We start from the raw sequence: 20849 nt of genomic DNA, 5'->3' as shown, positions 1-20849 counted from the left end.
TGAATAAACTTTAGATGTGACACTACTCGATCAGAAGTGTTGTTTTTTAACAGCAAGTACGCATTCATCATGATGCGATAAAATAGATGTAAGACCACCTTTTTCTACACTTTCTTGTTTCGCCCCAGTCCGCTATATGCGCTCAAAACAGCGTCGGAAGAATCGACGGCTCCCATGTACCTGTTATACTGGTCGACTATTTTCAGGCGTCCGTTGTGGAGGTCCTGCGCCGGAAGGAATGTGCTCAACACTGGTTTCTTATCCACTGCGTCTTTATACACTATATAAATGGCAGTTCTAGCGAGGGGATCTGCTTGTTGAATCGTGCGTGGCATTGGTCGGTTTTTGCGCAGTGTTCCTGTAACATAAGTATTGTGTGTGAGGAGATTTGATGCGAGATTGATGGAGGTAAAAACTGTCACATAACACGTGTATCCCTTGTTGAAAAGCGAGGAATCTCTTAAAAGGCTAAGCACTACATGTGTTCCCTGTAATTCTCCTCTTGGAGTTGGATCAAAGTGTCGACCTCTATATACATTCATTTGTAGAACATAACCAGTGGCCGCCTCACAAAACATCCAAAGTTTTATGCCAAATTTTGCGGCTTTAGAAGGAATGTACTGTCGTATTATACTATGCCCTCTTGCTGAGACTAAGGTTTCCTCAGTACAGAACTCCTGGTTTGGAATCACAAATCTTGTGAAGGTTCTGTTTATAAGGTTAACAGTGGTTTGAATCGAGACGCCGGATCATATGCTGGATGCTGTAAAATTAATCAAATAAGCGGAATTAGGTCATAATGAAGAAAATGGCACATCTCTAAATTGGGTTTATGTTCAAACCATGAAGATAATCTAAATAGCGCGCGTGATTTCTTTCATAGGTAAACTCTATCTTACATAGCCAGGTATGATAGAAAAAGTATTGGCTCCTCATTGTGTTGCAATATTCATTAACGAAACAAAACTTCTTATTCATAGAAATCAGCGGAGATGAATTACAAGTTTCAATTTGTGTACAATCTGGACCTGGAGATATACATTGCGAAGTTATCCCGATAGTAAAATTCAAATTAATCAATATACATTCGTTAATCGTATCATGTTCAATTAACGATAACCAAGTCCGTACCTGTCTGTCTACCATTCTTTCATGATCAGCCACGTGCAGGAACTTCAAGATGTTTTGAAAAGTATTCCTAGATGGTACTGTTTTAAACCACGATGAAAGCTGACTTGGCATCATAGAGTTCAAATACTCATCAATCGAAGCCTTCTTCAAGATGCCCATGTTGAAAAATATGGCCAAAAAGGACTTGAATGACTTCACGGTTAATGCCAAGGTTCTGTGTCCTCAAATAATTCCTTGCCATATCTATTGGAAGTGATATTGGCCATGTAAGATAGAGTTTACCTATGTACATGTATGTTGAACGCAGCTTAACCAATTGTCTACAAATGACTTAAACAAAAACCACTCGTGCATTTGACAGACAGTTTTTTTGTAGCTGTCGCATAATTAAAATCAATCATGTTTAGGGGATTGTTTTAGTAGCTATTTCTAAGGTTTTAGTTGTTATGCAAGAGCTACTGCATTTACATTTATTTCAAAACATTTTTGCCAGTTAACAATTTCTAACCTTTCTCTATGATTTAAGAAGTCACATCGTCATACGTTTCTCGTGTTATTACCGGATACCATATTTGTTTAAATTCATGTAAACGTATATGGAAAATATATCTCGATTGATAAACATTTCCATGCGATCTTACCGGATGTTTCGTCCGCAGCCGCCTCCGCTACCAAGTCACATTGTATTTAATGGTAGATAACTCGTGACACGGATCGGACAGAATCGTGCTAATCTTATACATTGCCGATAACATTACACACCGTTACGATTTTATAATGAAAAATATTTATAATTTATCAGTTTGTATTTTTTGTTTTTTTTGCCATCTGTACATTTTCATAAGTCATCAAACGGTTACTTGTAAGAAATAAAGTCTAGCCAAGATGATATTTTCGTAAGCTTTTCTGGGGGACATTTGATTCCCCGAGGTTTGTCGTTACCCTAGCTGTCCACAGCGTTTAAATTCTTATGAATAGTATTAGCTGGTCAGACACGCATTTCTTGTTCTTTTGAAATTATCTAATATCTAAAATCCATTAATTAATTTGGCTAAATGACTTCCCCTTCTATATTAAACTGTCGTTATAGGTCCGTTTGGTTTCCTTGACTTCCCCTTCTATATTAAACTGTCGTTATAGGTCCGTTTAGTTTCCTTGACTTCCCCTTCTGTGTTAAACTGTCGTTATAGGTCCGTTTGGTTTCCTTGACTTCCCCTTCTATATTAAACTGTCGTTATAGGTCCGTTTGATTTCCTTGACTTCCCCTTCTGTGTTAAACTGTCGTTATATGTCCGTTTGGTTTCCTTAACTTCCCCTTCTACATCAAACTGTCGTTATATGTCCGTTTGGTTTCCTGGACTTCCCCTTCTATATTAAACTGTCGTTATAGGTCCGTTTGGTTTCCTTGACTTCCCCTTCTATATTAAACTGTCGTTATAGGTCCGTTTGGTTTCCTTGACTTCCCCTTCTACATTAAACTGTCGTTATAGGTCCGTTTGGTTTCCTTGACTTCCCCTTCTATATTAAACTGTCGTTATATGTCCGTTTGGTTTCCTTGACTTCTCCTTCTATATTAAACTGTCGATATAGGTCCGTTTGGTTTCCTTGACTTCTCCTTCTATATTATCCTGTCGTTATAGGTCCGTTTGGTTTCCTTGACTTCCCCTTCTATATCAAACTGTCGTTATAGGTCCGTTTGGTTTCCTTGACTTCCCCTTCTATATCAAACTGTCGTTATAGGTCCGTTTGGTTTCCTTGACCTCCCCTTCTATATTAAACTGACGTTATAGGTCCGTTTGGTTTCCCTGACTTCCCTTCTATATTAAACTGTCGTTATATGTCCGTTTGGTTTCCCTGACTTCCCTTCTATATTAAACTGTCGTTATATGTCCGTTTGGTTTCCTTGACTTCCCCTTCTATATTAAACTGTCGTTATAGGTCCGTTTGGTTTCCTTGACTTCCCCTTCTATATTAAACTGTCGTTATAGGTCCGTTTGGTTTCCCTGACTTCCCTTCTATATTAAACTGTCGTTATATGTCCGTTTTGTTTCCTTGACTTCCCCTTCTATATCAAACTGTCGTTATAGGTCCGTTTGGTTTCCTTGACTTCCCCTTCTATATTAAACTGTCGTTATATGTCCGTTTGGTTTCCTTGACTTCCCCTTCTATATTAAACTGTCGTTATAGGTCCGTTTGGTTTCCTTGACTTCCCCTTCTATATTAAACTGTCGTTATAGGTCCGTTTGGTTTCCTTGACTTCCCCTTCTATATTAAACTGTCGTTATAGGTCCGTTTGGTTTCCTTGACTTCCCCTTCTATATTAAACTGTCGTTATAGGTCCGTTTGGTTTCCTTGACTTCCCCTTCTATATTAAACTGTCGTTATATGTCCGTTTGGTTTCCTTGACTTCCCCTTCTATATTAAACTGTCGTTATATGTCCGTTTGGTTTCCTTGACTTCCCCTTCTATATTAAACTGTCGTTATAGGTCCGTTTGGTTTCCTTGACTTCCCCTTCTATATTAAACTGTCGTTATAGGTCCGTTTGGTTTCCTTGACTTCCCCTTCTATATTAAACTGTCGTTATAGGTCCGTTTGGTTTCCTTGACTTCCCCTTCTATATTAAACTGTCGTTATAGGTCCGTTTGGTTTCCTTGACTTCCCCTTCTATATTAAACTGTCGTTATAGGTCCGTTTGGTTTCCTTGACTTCCCCTTCTATATTAAACTGTCGTTATAGGTCCGTTTGGTTTCCTTGACTTCCCCTTCTATATTAAACTGTCGTTATAGGTCCGTTTGGTTTCCTTGACTTCCCCTTCTATATTAAACTGTCGTTATAGGTCCGTTTGGTTTCCTTGACTTCCCCTTCTATATTAAACTGTCGTTATAGGTCCGTTTGGTTTCCTTGACTTCCCTTCTATATTAAACTGTCGTTATAGGTCCGTTTGGTTTCCTTGACTTCCCCTTCTATATTAAACTGTCGTTATAGGTCCGTTTGGTTTCCTTGACTTCCCCTTCTATATTAAACTGTCGTTATAGGTCCGTTTGGTTTCCTTGACCTCCCCTTCTATATTAAACTGACGTTATAGGTCCGTTTGGTTTCCTTGACTTCCCCTTCTATATTAAACAGTCGTTATAGGTCCATTTGGTTTATTTGACTTCCCCTTCTATATTAAACAGTCGTTATAGGTCCATTTGGTTTATTTGACTTCCCCTTCTATATTAAACTGTCGTTATAGGTCCGTTTGGTTTCCTTGACCTCCCCTTCTATATTAAACTGACGTTAAAGGTCCGTTTGGTTTCCTTGACCTCCCCTTCTATATTAAACAGTCGTTATAGGTCCATTTGGTTTATTTGACTTCCCCTTCTATATTAAACTGTCGTTATAGGTCCGTTTGGTTTCCCTGACTTCCCCTTCTATGTTAAACTGTCGTTATAGGTCCGTTTGGTTTCCTTAACTTCCCCTTCTATATTAAACTGTCGTTATAGGTCCGTTTGGTTTCCTTGACTTCCCCTTCTATATTAAACTGTCGCTATAGGTCCGTTTTGTTTCCTTGACTTCCCCTTCTATGTTAAACTGTCGTTATATGTCCGTTTGGTTTCCCTGACTTCCCCTTCTATATCAAACTGTCGTTATAGGTCCGTTTGGTTTCCTCGACTTCCCCTTCTATATCAAACTGTCGTTATAGGTCCGTTTGGTTTCCCTGACTTCCCTTCTATATTAAACTGTCGTTATATGTCCGTTTGGTTTCCTTGACTTCCCCTTCTATATTAAACTGTCGTTATAGGTCCGTTTGGTTTCCTTGACTTCCCCTTCTATGTTAAACTGTCGTTATATGTCCGTTTGGTTTCCTCGACTTCCCCTTCTATATCAAACTGTCGTTATAGGTCCGTTTGGTTTCCTTGACTTCCCCTTCTATATTATACTGTCGTTATATGTCCGTTTGGTTTCCTTGACTTCCCCTTCTATATTATACTGTCGTTATAGGTCCGTTTGGTTTCCTTGACTTCCCTTCTATATTAAACTGTCGATATAGGTCCGGTTGGTTTCTTCACTTCCCCTTCTATATTATCCTGTCGTTATAGGTCCGTTTGGTTTCCTTGACTTCCCCTTCTATATTAAACTGTCGCTATAGGTCCGTTTTGTTTCCTTGACTTCCCCTTCTATGTTAAACTGTCGTTATAGGTCCGTTTGGTTTCCCTGACTTCCCCTTCTATATCAAACTGTCGTTATAGGTCCGTTTGGTTTCCTGGACTTCCCCTTCTATATCAAACTGTCGTTATAGGTCCGTTTGGTTTCCCTGACTTCCCTTCTATATTAAACTGTCGTTATATGTCCGTTTGGTTTCCTTGACTTCCCCTTCTATATTAAACTGTCGTTATATGTCCGTTTGGTTTCCCTGACTTCCCCTTCTATATTAAACTGTCGTTATAGGTCCGTTTGGTTTCCTTGACTTCCCCTTCTATGTTAAACTGTCGTTATATGTCCGTTTGGTTTCCTTGACTTCCCCTTCTATATCAAACTGTCGTTATAGGTCCGTTTGGTTTCCTTGACTTCCCCTTCTATATTATACTGTCGTTATATGTCCGTTTGGTTTCCTTGACTTCCCCTTCTATATTATCCTGTCGTTATAGGTCCGTTTGGTTTCCTTGACTTCCCTTCTATATTAAACTGTCGTTATAGGTCCGTTTGGTTTCCTTGACTTCCCCTTCTATATTATCCTGTCGTTATAGGTCCGTTTGGTTTCCTTGACTTCCCCTTCTATATTAAACTGTCGTTATAGGTCCGTTTGGTTTCCTTGACTTCCCCTTCTATGTTAAACTGTCGTTATAGGTCCGTTTGGTTTCCTTGACTTCCCCTTCTATGTTAAACTGTCGTTATAGGTCCGTTTGGTTTCCTTGACTTCCCCTTCTATGTTAAACTGTCGTTATAGGTCCGTTTGGTTTCCTTGACTTCCCCTTCTATGTTAAACTGTCGTTATATGTCCGTTTGGTTTCCTTGACTTCCCCTTCTATATTAACTGTCGTTATAGGTCCGTTTAGTTTCCTTGACTTCCCCTTCTATATTAAACTGTCGTTATAGGTCCGTTTGGTTTCCTTGACTTCCCCTTCTATATTAAACTGTCGCTATAAATCCGTTTGGTTTCCTTGACTTCTCCTTCTATATTAAACTGTCGTTATAGGTCCGTTTGGTTTCCTTGACTTCCCCTTCTATATTAAACTGTCGTTATAGGTCCGTTTGGTTTCCTTGACTTCCCTTCTATATTAAACTGTCGTTATAGGTCCGTTTGGTTTCCTTGACTTCCCCTTCTATATTAAACTGTCGTTATAGGTCCGTTTGGTTTCCTTGACTTCCCTTCTATATTAAACTGTCGTTATAGGTCCGTTTGGTTTCCTTGACTTCCCCTTCTATATTAAACTGTCGTTATATGTCCGTTTGGTTTCCTTGACTTCCCCTTCTATAGTTAAACTGTCGTTATAGGTCCGTTTGGTTTCCCTTTCTGGTCCTTATAACATCACTAGTTTGTGTTTCATTTTCTTTAACGTCCTATTAACAGCTAGGGTTATTTAGCTACGTGTCAGGTTTTGGAGGTGGAGGAAAGCTGGAGAACTCGGAGAAAAAATCACCGGCCTGGCTACGGTCAGTACCAGGCAATAAACATCACTGAAGTTTCCTAGAAGGATGGAACAACTGTCTTAAATATTCAACATGAGATATGATATCAAGGAAACTACTTCTGAACATTGACAGGAACACGAAACAAATACATAGGTTTACATATAAATCAATTTATTCAATGCAATTACAACTGTACAAAACAGTTCATTTAAAAAGATTGATTCAGAAATCTGGTAAAAAAAACCCTGAAAATTAAACGACAGCCCAAAACGTTGTCATATTGTTGAAAAATTAAGTATGAATAAAAGCGATTGCAGCAATGTTCTTTAAAAACAATTGTCAGATAATATATAATGATAAGTGATGTGGGGCATCGTAAGGCAAGTAGTGGTGAATGTTGCATCTCTAGTGTTCAGCGATAAAGGCCTTGTAGTCAATCACATACAGTAGCTTTCAAAGTTTCAAATGTATTTATCAATGTCTGACATTCCCTTCAGGCAGACACGCCCAAAATCAGAATTTGCGTTCAATGGCCTGTGCTCCCTCCTTATCATACTCAGCCCTCGTTAAAATAATGTCCCCGAATGTGTCATGACTGCCGAGGATAGATCCACCTATCCACGCTGAACACTGTGCGGCTTTCGTCACCTTTATTCCACTTACACCTTCCATCTTGGATTTTATTATGTCCTCCACGCGACTATCTAGTCCAGTGAAATCAGTGTTTCCTCCGCTCAGTACGATATTATCATACAGTTCCTTGGCACGCTCCTCGCCGTGCTTGGTGCGGACCTTCTCGATACAGTCCACTATGGCTTGCGGAATACTAGGAGTGTCCATGTTGGCGAGGGAGGGATCCAATAAAATCTCTGGAGCCCTTTGTTCATTTGGGACGACAGTGACGGAGCTTCCGTCTGGAAGTGTATAACTTTTGTCCTCGGTAGCGGGAGTAAAACCAGTTGTCGCCTTCTTGATTTCGTCGACGGTTTCGAAATCAAGACCAGGATTATTAAGTTTTTGTGAGATGTAGTTTGTCAGTTGTTTACCTGTCAAGTCACTAGACACAACAGAATCTAACATGGCGTATCCTTGGTAAATAGCCACACAGTTAGATACACCTGCACCAGATTCCATCACAACTCCGTTCAGTCTCCCTGTACAATACAGAGACAAGACATTAGTGTAGGCTAAGAACACCGCTGGAACATTTAACCTCTCAAACAGGACCTGGACAACCTTCTCCTTGTTGAGTTGTGTGTTTGTCATGGGCTGAGACAAGAGGACGACATTTTCCTCGGGCTTGACACCCAGTTCCGTGAAAGTATTGCGGAGAAGCTGCTCAAAGTCTTCCCAGTTCGTCACGAGTCCCTTCTCAATAGGATACTTGCCGCCATTAAGGACACTCTGCATAAAAAAAAGAAATGAAAAACGTTAAAACAATTGACTATAATTACTCGTGTAGCAGTATTACACAATAACGTCCTAAGCACAACTACATATATGGAGTACTAGAGAGATCAATTTGTACTAAATATCTCCAAATAAATATCAATACTCCTAATCAGACAATACAGACAATACTATGTCAAATGACAACTAATGGAATCACGGCTGTCTGTTTTAACGTAAACCAAGAAGTAAGCTATATATCTATTTCCATTCTTTATCCAGCCTGATATGATGATGGAACCGTAGAACAAATCGAGAGATAGATACAGTAGACATAAATTGAATCAAACTCAATCATACAGTTGTTTCGTCCTTCTGAGACTCGAGCTCGTCAACGATGCTAAAAGAGTGACGAAACACAATATAGTTCGAAAGATGTTCCTAAATATGGATTGGGAGGTGTGATAGTCCCATAATCAAATTAATTTACATACTGTGTATTATATTTAAAAAGAACATGAATTATATGGACATTTTCTTAACCTTATAGCTGTTAAAAATAACTCAGAGAAAAGTGCACCAGCACTGTCAAGCAGTGTCCAAAAGTTGAACAATTTAATACTCCTAGTTAACACAGACGAGAGAATATACCGTAATATATCGAAGGTACACTAAGTGAAAGCTTTTAAGTTGAGGTAACAAAACAATTAAAACAAGAATTGAACATGAATGTTTTCTTGTTATTTTCATGATTTTATTTACCCGTTTACACACAGGGAACATTTAATATCAAATAGTAATGGTGTGTTAAATGTTTTTTTTGCATCTAGGGATGAGGTTGTTGACAATGCTAGATTAGTAAAACAAAACATCTGTTACAATTGGTTTGAATAAACATACACAACAATATAGATAGTTTTTATTTTATAATAGTATACGAATTTGGTCTCTAAGCGATATTTCTGAATGATAGTAAATATATACGAAACTCTGAATCAGCAGGTATACTATTAGGTATAGGAGAGTTACTGATATGATATGTTATTCATCGACTCATTGTGTTTGAATAATTAAATAACCAACAATATATCGTTTTAAAATGTAAATTTCTTCGACAAGAATTTGTACAAATTGGAATTATATTCAAAGTTAATAAATCCTGTCCAGTAAAATTACTGACAACTTGTTACTTACCTTTTGATTTTTTTCTGTCAGTATACAAGAAGGGCTGCTACCTCCCTTCAGACCAGCCTTGACACTCCCAGATCCCAGATCTATCACCACAACTCCCTGTCCAGCCATTTCTTGTGTAAGGTTTCTTTTCCTCCTGTTGTCGCTTAAAGCTGTTCTACTATATCACAAGTATGATGCCTACATGTATATATACTAATTGAAAAGCCCGCGATAAACATTGTGTGTCACCTACACACTCCTTATACGGAAGGCTTCAAAACAAGCGATCAAAATGTAGCACGTAACCTGAAGTATTCACAGTATCCATGCAGTGAAAGAGAGATGTACATATTTTAGCGATAAGTTAAAAGCGTAACATCGTTATAGATATCCAAAAATAGGACGTAACCTGAAGTATTCAAAGTGTTTTTGTAGTACGAGGGAGAATTAATATTTAAGCGATAAGCTAAGAGCGTAACATCGTTATCTATATCGAGTATATAAAGCACGTAACCTGAAGTATGCAAGTTATCAAATGAGCTTGCATACATTCATAAAGTTAAACGCGTAATATTATCATGATACTCGAGTAAGTACAATATTGAGAACGTCCTGTTTGGCGTGTCAATCAATATCAAAACTTCAGTATCATAATAGCGACATTATGTAGTGGATTAATGGAAACATTTAATATCACATTGCTACTGTAATTGATTTCACTATCAACACTTAACAAGGAAAACAGCCAAATGGAATGGAGACAGTTCAATTCAATTCAATTCAAACTGTATTTATAGTCGGACATATTATAACAAATCAACATTAGTTCTAATGAGCTATTAAAACCTTCTCCAACAGTAAAAGACATGCACCAATACAGAATTAAATAAATAAAAATAAATATAATATAAAAGCATACAAATGTATTTACCTAATTGTGAGTTTAAAAAAACAACAAACAAACATTGTAAAAAAAAATAATTGCAGAAAATTATTGTTCGGAAATATATTCTTTGAGTTATCTCTTTAGATATAGCAGTAGCAATTTATAATATGGATATTAAACGTTAAGCATTAAGTTTATTCAGACTCTTAAAAAAATGGAACATAAAAAATTGTTAAAAAAAATTACCACAGTGTATTGTTTTGAAATATAAATTGTGTTTATATGGAAATCGCGTATATTTCCTTGTCAATATCATAAATTATGAAAGGTCGTGTCAAAAACGAGATATATTAACGAGTTAAACAATAATTCACACGTTAAATTATACCACGTTTAACTTTATAAGACACATCTGGGTATTTACTCAATATTTTGCATAAAGTCTTAAATCCAATCACGCTTCAGTTCCAGATTCATAAATGGGCTAAATTAAAACGGTCTGACTATATATTGTGTAAGGTTATTCTCGCCAATTCCACTTGTCCAACCTGACCGCAGGTGAGCTATTTTGATGATGACAAGAATTATCTTTTAAGAAACAGAAAAAAAACCCATAAATTTTACAATTTCTGCAATATATCAATTTAAATGCGAACACGTTAGTTGATCTCGTTCCTTAAACCTGCCTTGTACATGTAAGTTCTGTGTTCATATGACTTATGCTTGATTCATAACAACATGAATACATAAATAGGTATTTACATCTTAATATACACCTGTGCTAGGTTGTCTTACAGTGCTTTGTGTAATGCTTATATATAAAAACCTTCGATCAAATTGAGATAAACATACAATTGTTCTAAATGTTTAATAGTACTCTTTTTTAGACATATTTAGAGTTAAACAATAATGCACACGTTCAATGATACCACGTTTAACTTTATCAGACACATCCGGGTATTTACTCAACATTTGTTCTAAATGATTTATAGTACTCAACGACATCTATTTTTATTAAGTTCTCCTAGAGATTCTACATGTTAACACAGTTGATAAAACGTATCTTAATTTATATGTAATCATATTTTAAAGCATGCATCTGATATCACATAAATACAATTCATAGTAATTCAATATTCATTTAACGACTTTGTACTTTGCAGCTCATCAGTTAATACAATACAATACATGTAATACCATGCATTGCATTAAATTATTCGTTATATTATTTTTTTCATACTTACATACAGACCATTCCTTTATTTCCGGTCATGTTTATTATTAATGCTTCCAACTCCAGAAATATCAGTCAAAAAAGCTACGTTGTTCGTAAATGCATAGTCCTGAAAACTGTAATATGACAATACCTCTTTCGGATTCCCAGGACCCCCCCCCCCCCCCCCCCCCGTCATTGTATCACGGCTTAAGAGTAAACCTGGACCGAGAAAAACACGCAACATAATATCGCTCCTTGTTTTCACACATATCTTACATTCTACGATTTCATTCTCACAGGATAATTAATATTTTAATAATTCTACCATATCACATACATATTGTTGACAGATTTGTTTGGTGCTTAATTGTAACATAGGGTTTATTTCCGGATCACTAGAGAAAGCAGCATATCTCTTGAGTAACTCTATATTGAGTTTGGCCATTATATAATCAGACAAAAATCCAGTAAGAATAGTCTAGTTATAAAAAGAGCTTTCCATAAAAACTTAGCACCACCTAGACACAATTTGTTCTAGAACAAATGATCATAAACACAGAGTAGTCAGCGAAGAGGAAGGTTTATGGACACCAATACAACGTCTACATCCATATCTTTGAGTTCATTTAAACTCTTCCACACTTTTCTCTGTATATGCGTTCCAAAATACACATTCATACATGCAACACTTTTAATAATTTCAAATTTGCTACAGGATTAAGTTTACAAGGGTGAATACCGATATTTAAAAGTGAATTTAAGTTAGTCAGTCCTTCTTTTCACACAAGCATCAATTATTCTCCTGCTTGATGGTAGGTCACTGGTTATTCCAGTGTAAGTTTTCAATGATGTCATGGAGATAATATTAGTGCCAATACTGACACACGATCTTCTAGCAGTAGTACGTACAATGGTGGGATTGAAGTATTACTAGAGAGCTCTTTGCAGAATTATAGTTGAGACGCACAAAGATTAGAGTATGTATATACTACATCTATTGTCCGTTTCTAATTTTGTGTGTGTAAGCGTTGGTGTGGTATCCCTGTCATTTCCCATTATTAATCTCACTTCCATCCCTTAACACCACATCATGGTAAAACATCTTTAGTTTTTGTGCTGTTATTTACTTATTATTGCATATACATATCTAGTGCATTACCTTGTGAAGAATGATAATTGAATTTCGCTGAAATATAATATATAAAGATGCTGATTAATAATCATCAAAAGGGAATCTCTCGTTGTTGATCAACAGTCTAGATATGCCCATTTTTTGCGTCATATATGATAATGTGATAGAGTTATTGTCATATTACTGCCGTCCGGAGTATGCATTTAAGAACAACGTAGTGTTTTTGTTGGTGATCTTGCACATGCACATTTGATTGATATATCTTAAGTAGGAAGCATGGCTGGAAATAAAGGAATGGTCTGTGAGAGTGAGAGTTTACTATAATTAACATATAAACGTATGCAAGTGCATACGAACATATGTAGAAATGATATGAAGGAAAGATAATATAGGGAACAATTTAATGCCAATGTATTGTATGTATTGTGTGAACTAATGAGCTGTAAAACAAAGTCATTAAATGAATATTGAATTACTATGAATTGTACATGTATAATACAATTAGGTGATATAAGATACAAATGTACATGTTTTAAAACACATAACACATAAACTAAGATACGTTTCATCAACTTTGTTAACAAAGCATGTATGTCCGTCTGTCCGTATAAATAAATGTCGTAGAGTACTATTAAACATTTAGAACAATTGTATGTTTATCTAAATTTGATCGAAGGATTTTATATATAAGCATTACACAAAGTACTATAAGACAACCTAGCACTGGTGTATTTTAAATTGACAATACCTGTGTATACTATGTACATTGTATTTATATTAAAATGAATCAAGCATAAGTCAGATGATCAAAGAACTTACATGTACAAGGCAGGTTTAAGAAACGAGATCAACTAACGTGTTAGCATTTAAAGTGATATTTCACAGAAACTGTAAAATTTCTGGGTTTTCTGTACCCTTTAAGATAATTATTGTCAGCTTCAAAATATCTCTGATGTGGTCAGGTTCGACAAGCGAAATTAGAGAGTTTAGCGCATTTATGAATTCGGAATTGAAGCGTGATTGGATTTAACATTTTATGCAAAACATTGAGTAAATACCTAGATGTGTCTTATAAAGTTAAACGTGGTATAATTTAACGTGTGAATTATTGTTTAACTCGTTAATATATCTCGTTTTTGACACGACCTTTCATAATTTATGATATTGACAAGGAAATATACCCATTTCCATATAAACACATTTTATATTTCAAAACAATACACTGTCTCTATCCCATTAGGTTTATTTCCTTGTTTAGTATTGATAGTGATATCAATTACAGTAGCAATGTGATATTAAATGTCTTTAATAATCCACGCCAAATAGGACGTTCTCAATATTGTACTAGCTCGAGTATCATTATGATATTACGTGTTTAACTCCACCAATGTATGCAAGTTCATTTGATAACTTGCATACTTCAGGTTACGTCCTAGTTTTGGATATCTATAACGGTGTTACGCCTTCAACTTACCGCTAAATATGTATATCTCTTTTACACTACATAGATACTGTGTATACTTCAGGTTACGTGCTACATTTTGATCGCTTGTTTTGAAGCCTTCCTTATAAGGAGTGTGTAGGTGACACACAATGTTTATCGCGGGATTTTCAATTAGTATATATACATGTAGACGCCAAACCTGTGATATAGTAGAACGGCTTTAAACGACAACAGGAGGAAAAGAAACCTTACACAAGAAATGGCTGGACAGGGAGTTGTGGTGATAGATCTGGGATCTGGGAGTGTCAAGGCTGGTCTGAAGGGAGGTAGCAGCCCTTCTTGTATACTGACAGAAAAAAATCAAAAGGTAAGTAACAAGTTGTCAGTAATTTTACTGGACAGGATTTATTGACTTTGAATATAATTCCAATTTGTACAAATTCTTGTCGAAGAAATTTACATTTTAAAATGACATATCGTTGGTTATTTAATTATTCAATCATAATGAGTCGATGAATAACATATCATATCAGTAATTCTCGTATACCTTATAGTATACCTGCTGATTCAGAGTTTCGTATATATTTACTATCATTCAGAAATATCGCTTAGAGACCAAATTCGTATACTATTAGAAAATAAAAACTATCTATTTTGTTGTGTATGTTTATTCAAACCAATTGTACCAGATGTGTTGTTTAACTAATTTAGTATTGTCAACAACCTCATCCCTAGATGAAAAAAACACTCAATACATCATTACTTTTTTATATAAAATATTCCCTGTGTGTAAACGGGTTGATGTCATGAAAACAGTAACAAGTAATTTAATTGAAACGATATGATATGCATCCCCGTCCATTTCATGTTTAAATTAATTTTGTAACCTCAACCTAAAAGCTTTAACTTAATTTACCTTCGATATATTACGGTATATTCTCTCGTCTGTGTTAACTATGAGTATTGCATTGTTCACGTTTTGGACACTGCTGTTGCACTTTTCTCCGAGTTATTTTTAACAGCTACAAGGTTAGGGAAAATGTCCATATAATTGACGTTCTTTTGAAATATGATATTGAAATGTATGTAAATTAATTTGATTATGGAAATATTGCACCTCCTAATCCAGATTTAGGAACTTCTTTCGAACTATATTGTGTTTCGTCACTCTTTTAGCATTGTTGACGAGTGTTAGAAGGACGAAACAGCTGTATGATGGAGTTTGATTCAATTTGTGTCGACTATATCTATCTCTCGATTTGTTCCACGGTTCCATCATCATATCAGGCTGGATAACGAATGGAAATAGATAGATAGCTTACTTCTTAGTTTATTTCAATAGTTGTCATTTGACAGAGTATCGCCTGTATTGCCTGATGAGGATAAGATAATTGATATTACTTTTGGAGATATTTACTGCAATTAATCTCTCTAGTACTCCATATGTGTATTTGTATCTAGGACGTTATTGTGTAATACGGCTACACGAGTTATTATAGTCAATTGTTTTAACGTTTTTCATTTCTTTTTTTATGCAGAGTGTCCTTAATGGTGGCAAGTATCCTATTGAGAAGGGACTCGTGACGAACTGGGAAGACTTTGAGCAGCTTCTCCGCAATACTTTCACGGAACTGGGTGTCAAGCCCGAGGAAAATGTCGTCCTCTTGTCTCAGCCCATGACAAACACACAACTCAACAAGGAGAAGATTGTCCAGGTCCTGTTTGAGAGGTTAAATGTTCCAGCGGTGTTCTTAGCCTACACTAATGTCTTGTCTCTGTATTGTACAGGGAGACTGAACGGAGTTGTGATGGAATCAGGTGCAGGTGTATCTAACTGTGTGGCTATTTACCAAGGATACGCCATGTTAGATTCTGTTGTGTCTAGTGACTTGACAGGTAAACAACTGACAAACTACATCTCACAAAAACTTAATAATCCTGGTCTTGATTTCGAAACCGTCGACGAAATCAAGAAGGCGACAACTGGTTTTACTCCCGCTACCGAGGACAAAAGTTATACACTTCCAGACGGAAGCTCCGTCACTGTCGTCCCAAATGAACAAAGGGCTCCAGAGATTTTATTGGATCCCTCCCTCGCCAACATGGACACTCCTAGTATTCCGCAAGCCATAGTGGACTGTATCGAGAAGGTCCGCACCAAGCACGGCGAGGAGCGTGCCAAGGAACTGTATGATAATATCGTACTGAGCGGAGGAAACACTGATTTCACTGGACTAGATAGTCGCGTGGAGGACATAATAAAATCCAGGATGGAAGGTGTAAGTGGAATAAAGGTGACGAAAGCCGCACAGTGTTCAGCGTGGATAGGTGGATCTATCCTCGGCAGTCATGACACATTCGGGGACATTATTTTAACGAGGGCTGAGTATGATAAGGAGGGAGCACAGGCCATTGAAATGCAAATTCTGATATTGGACGTGTCTGCCTGTAGGGAATGTCAGTCATTGATAAATACATTTGAAACTTTAGAAGCTACTGTATGTGATTGAATACAAGGCCTTTATCGCTGAAACTTTAGATGTCACATTCATCACTACTTGCCTTACGATGCCCCACATCATCTATCATTATGTAGTATCTGACAATTTACGTCAACTTGTGTTATCTAACACAATTATATTTAAATTTATTGAATCATTTTTTAAAGAAAAATAAGTATGAAAAAAGCGATTAAATCGCAATCGCTTTTTTCATACTTATTTTTTTTTTATAACGTTTTGGTCCGTCGTTTAATTTTCAGTCTTAAGACGAATTTTTTTTTTAATACCAGATTTCTGAATCTTTTTTTTTTTTTAAATGAACTGCTTTGTACAATTGTAATTGCATTGAATAAATTGATTAATATGTAAACCTATGTGTTTTTTTTCCGTGTTCCTGTCAATGTTCAGAATATACACATGAACTCGACGTTCTTCTGACATCCAACATTGATAATTATACATTGAATTATGTGACTACTTGTACATCTTGATTTTGACCTCAATATCATAAATTATGAAAGGTCGTGTCAAAAACGAGACATATTAACGAGTTAAACAATAACGTTCAATGATACCACGTTTAACTTGATCAGACACTTGATCTGGGTATTTACTCAATATTTTGCATAAAATCTTAAACCAGTGACGCTTCAGTTCCGGATTCATAAATGCGCTAAATCAAGACGGTCTGACTATATTTGTGTAGGGTTATTCTCGCCAAAAGATATAGAAAAAAATGATTCTGTCACGCAAAGAAGAGTCACAAATGTCTACCAGGAATGAAGGAAATGACACACCAAGAGAGATCACAGAAACGCAAACTTCCAACTTTAACCTATAAAATGACGAGAGGAGATATGATAGAACTTTACAAAATCACAAATGGTTTTTACGACAAGGGATCTTGCAAGTTTATCAAGCTGTTGATAGACATGGGATTCAGACAGTGTTCGAGGTCATTCCAAAATGCTTTGACCCGCGATAAGAAATGTTAAACTGTGAAAAAGCTTACTAGAAGCTCAAAATATTTGTATATTTAGAAATAGACTGGATAAATTCTGGAGTAATACAAATATTGTATATAACCATAGAGCAACTGTAACATGACCGGAAAATAAATTATAAATCTAATATAAAACGGCAAATTAGTGAGTCATGTGTAGAGGAACAATACAAATATTTCATTGAACCAGAAAGTGGGCCCACGAGGGGGCAATTATACAAAGGATATTGTATAAAACACAAACACATAACAAATATAAATGCAGACAAAATGGAACCAACAACCTAAATATCATGCATATGTTTCGGAGAAACCTCTAGTAGTGGAATCTCCAAATTTGGTAATGTTTCTATTAGATTACGTATAGAATAGAATCGTCTTATTGTACAGTCTTACTAGGGTCAAAACTGGGTGTACATATATAATTCTAATGGTATTAAAAGAGTAATTAAATGAGTAATAGTTGTAAGCTCTTGTATGTGTGCCTGATGAACTGTCTAAAAGGTTATTCTTTAAATTTATTTCTTTTGTCAAAGGCAATAATGATATCCGGGACTATATTATAAGCAATGCACACACATCTTTGGACATAGTAAAAACAGCACTACAAACAGATAGCATAACCACATGAAGGCTAATCCAGACAAATTCCAAACAATGGCAGTGGGTAACAAAACACAACAACAAAATATCACCTTTCAGATCGGAAATAACACTATAAAATGCGAACCAGAAGTTAAACTTTTAGGGGTTACATTAGATTACAAGCTAAATTTCCATATACATGTAGCAAATGTCTGCAAAAAAAGCATCAAGCCAACTTAACATACTAAAACGCATTGGCAAACACCTAAACAGACTAGGCAAACTCACAATATATCTCTTTTATCCTTTCAAACTTTAATTTCTGTCCACTCACATGGCACTTCTGCGGAGCAACCAACAAACAAAAAATGGAAAAAATTCAAGAAAGGGCACTCAGTTTCATATACGACACACAGGAAGATACTTACGAAAATGTACTAGCCCATTCAAAATTACCATCACTCAGAATAAGGAGACTGAGGGATTTTGCAATAGAAGTCTTCAAAATAACAAACAAACACCAACATAATTACATGACTTAATCAATATCACAGAAAAAGCATATACATTCAGATATCACAACACTGCAGATATATCACATGTTAGGACAAGATATGGCAAGCACTCTTTTCGGTCAGAATCACCTAAAATCTGGAATGCCCTACCAGACCACTTCAGAACAACAACTTAACTCACATAATTGACAAACAGCTGGTATGACCTAGACCTAGCGTTTTCAAACTTATTCAACTCATGAGTGTGAAAAATGTCAAAGAGTTAAGTAATCTTGGAAAATTTATTCCTTTTGCATATAAACGAAGGTCAGAAGCATTATAAGTAAATTTGTGTTGTGTTCGTTTCAAATATTATATTTCATTTCTATTGAGATGTATTGTTGTAATGTTTATTCCAGTCGGAACAAAAAGTACTGCAGACTGTACACATAAATATCTATCTATATGCAAAGTATTCAAAGAATACTTGAATAATTAATAAGAACATATATTAATAAGAACATATATTTAAAATTGTGTTTACGTCGCAATCGATCACTCTCCAAATGTGAAATTATGTCTATTACAACATGTTCATTAATGTCAATTAACTATGTAAACCTTTGGGCTGTAAGGCTCCTGGAATTGAATTGAAATGGGCCACAATGCGAATGCAGCACATGCAGACAAAACAATAGACATATTGTAAAGTGTTACTCATTGTGTATCTTGCATTAGCTGAAGCGATAAAGCTGAATCGGGCGTCTTTGTTGATGGCAAGATTTCATAGATTTCCCCTATAAAATATTGTTCTTGTAAGTTAATACTATTTGTGTGTATATATAAGAGTTCCGCCTTTACTATGTATTAACGATAGAGCCTTGATTACGATTCAAATGTCGTTTTGACGAAAAAATGTATCGCCTAATGCAATCGAAATGTTACTGGTGATCATGTTGTGTCATACAATCTGTGTCAAAATTAATTTGTTTGTGCTTTTTATTGACGGAAGACATTATATATAACAATAATATTATCAGACGATTGATAAAAGGTCAATTACGGTCCTAAAGTTATACACCAATCAATCGTGTTATAAGTTCATCAGAATTTCACACCGAAAAAATCTTTGTAGATCCAACGGTCTATGATAACATTATGCTGGTGTTGCCGGATATGCCAACTTTTGTAACCCCGTTCCATATCATAGTAATTCAAAGTGATTACCGTACTCTGGGATATTTCGGCTGTGGTAATATTTTAGTTGATTTGGTGCCTGGCATGAGATCGCCAAAAATTAACATACCAAAATAAAACGTCGTCAGTATCAAAATGCCGAAAAAATACCGTTTTCTTGCTCGGTAATTAGGGAAGTGGCCAATTCGAAATCATTTCCGTGAAAAAAAGGAAAAGCTATTTATCGGCATTTTTCCTTTTTCTAAGGATGAGCTAGGGTGGCGATTTCTTCAATAGAGATGTAGTTCCTTGATACATCTGTACGATAATATGCGGCCATAATAGTTTCTTAGGCAATATATACTTAGACTACTACTACGACCCCGGCCGGAGGGGTACAATTGTGGGGTCTAAATAAGGGATCAATTTTACGACCCCGGCCGGAGGGGTACAATTGTGGGGTCTAAATAAGGGATCAATTTTACGTTCATCATGGTACACCACTTCCTCACGTTGTATATAATGGTGATCTGTATTCTAATCAGATTGCAACAGCCACATTCTTTGAATGTGTAACAATTTATCTCACTCGTTTATGAATGTTTATAAATCTTAATACCATATGACCACTTTCGATTTCGGACAATCGTTCAACATACATGTATATATTTTCGTCTGACCAAGGTAACGTAGAACATTCAGTACTTTGACACTACTAAAAGTATCATATAGGCTGTCCTTTTACCCTTAATTGTTGAACAGAAACATAAACTTAAGATGAATACTAACTGACCATCTTGAATAATAATAATTGTGTGTGCAAAACTATGGAAATCCAGTGCAATCTATACTTCCCGAATCCTCACGTAAAGCATTCCCTCTAGTAGTTTCTAAGAAATAGCGAAAACAAAGAATTGTTTTACAAAGAAAAGTTGATATCGTTGGAATCAACAGGCGACCATCTTCCATTTTAACATGAAGGTTCTTGATCCATACTTGTGCTAGCTTTATTTCGCGACTGTTTGGAATTACAAAATGGCTTTTCGGTTTCACAGCTTGCCATTACTATTTCTCAACAAGCATTCGATGGATCTCACTTTTA

At 36.0% G+C, this 20849-nt stretch overlaps 2 protein-coding genes across 2 annotated transcripts; one reads left to right on the top strand and one right to left on the bottom strand.

The window, feature by feature from the left end:
• Positions 1-6898: 6898 nt before the first annotated feature.
• On the bottom strand, positions 6899-9593 carry LOC117329398 (actin-like). Its single transcript, XM_033887340.1, has 2 exons — positions 9332-9593; positions 6899-8152 (listed from the first exon to the last, which is right to left on the bottom strand). The coding sequence occupies exons 1-2, from the start codon at positions 9437-9439 to the stop codon at positions 7262-7264; spliced, it is 999 nt and encodes a 332-aa protein (XP_033743231.1). The 5' UTR covers positions 9440-9593; the 3' UTR covers positions 6899-7261.
• A 4505-nt stretch (positions 9594-14098) lies between these two features.
• LOC117329390 (actin-3-like) lies at positions 14099-16859 on the top strand. Its single transcript, XM_033887327.1, has 2 exons — positions 14099-14355; positions 15527-16859. The coding sequence occupies exons 1-2, from the start codon at positions 14248-14250 to the stop codon at positions 16496-16498; spliced, it is 1080 nt and encodes a 359-aa protein (XP_033743218.1). The 5' UTR covers positions 14099-14247; the 3' UTR covers positions 16499-16859.
• Positions 16860-20849: the final 3990 nt, after the last annotated feature.

This window comes from Pecten maximus, chromosome 1, assembly GCF_902652985.1.
Source record: "Pecten maximus chromosome 1, xPecMax1.1, whole genome shotgun sequence".
In the NCBI taxonomy this organism is placed as follows: Eukaryota; Metazoa; Mollusca; class Bivalvia; order Pectinida; family Pectinidae; genus Pecten; species Pecten maximus.
Note: the sequence above shows the minus strand (reverse complement) of the source record. Positions and strands in the feature narration are given on the sequence as shown.

Excerpts from the sequence above, each read along its gene's own strand:
- LOC117329390 (XM_033887327.1), top strand. The coding sequence starts at position 14,248 with ATGGCTGGACAGGGAGTTGTGGTGATAGATCTGGGATCTGGGAGTGTC. Across the intron at positions 14,356-15,526 it reads TGACAGAAAAAAATCAAAAG|AGTGTCCTTAATGGTGGCAA; the intron begins GTAAGTAACAAG and ends TTTTTTATGCAG.
- LOC117329398 (XM_033887340.1), bottom strand. The coding sequence starts at position 9,439 with ATGGCTGGACAGGGAGTTGTGGTGATAGATCTGGGATCTGGGAGTGTC. Across the intron at positions 8,153-9,331 it reads TGACAGAAAAAAATCAAAAG|AGTGTCCTTAATGGCGGCAA; the intron begins GTAAGTAACAAG and ends TTTTTTATGCAG.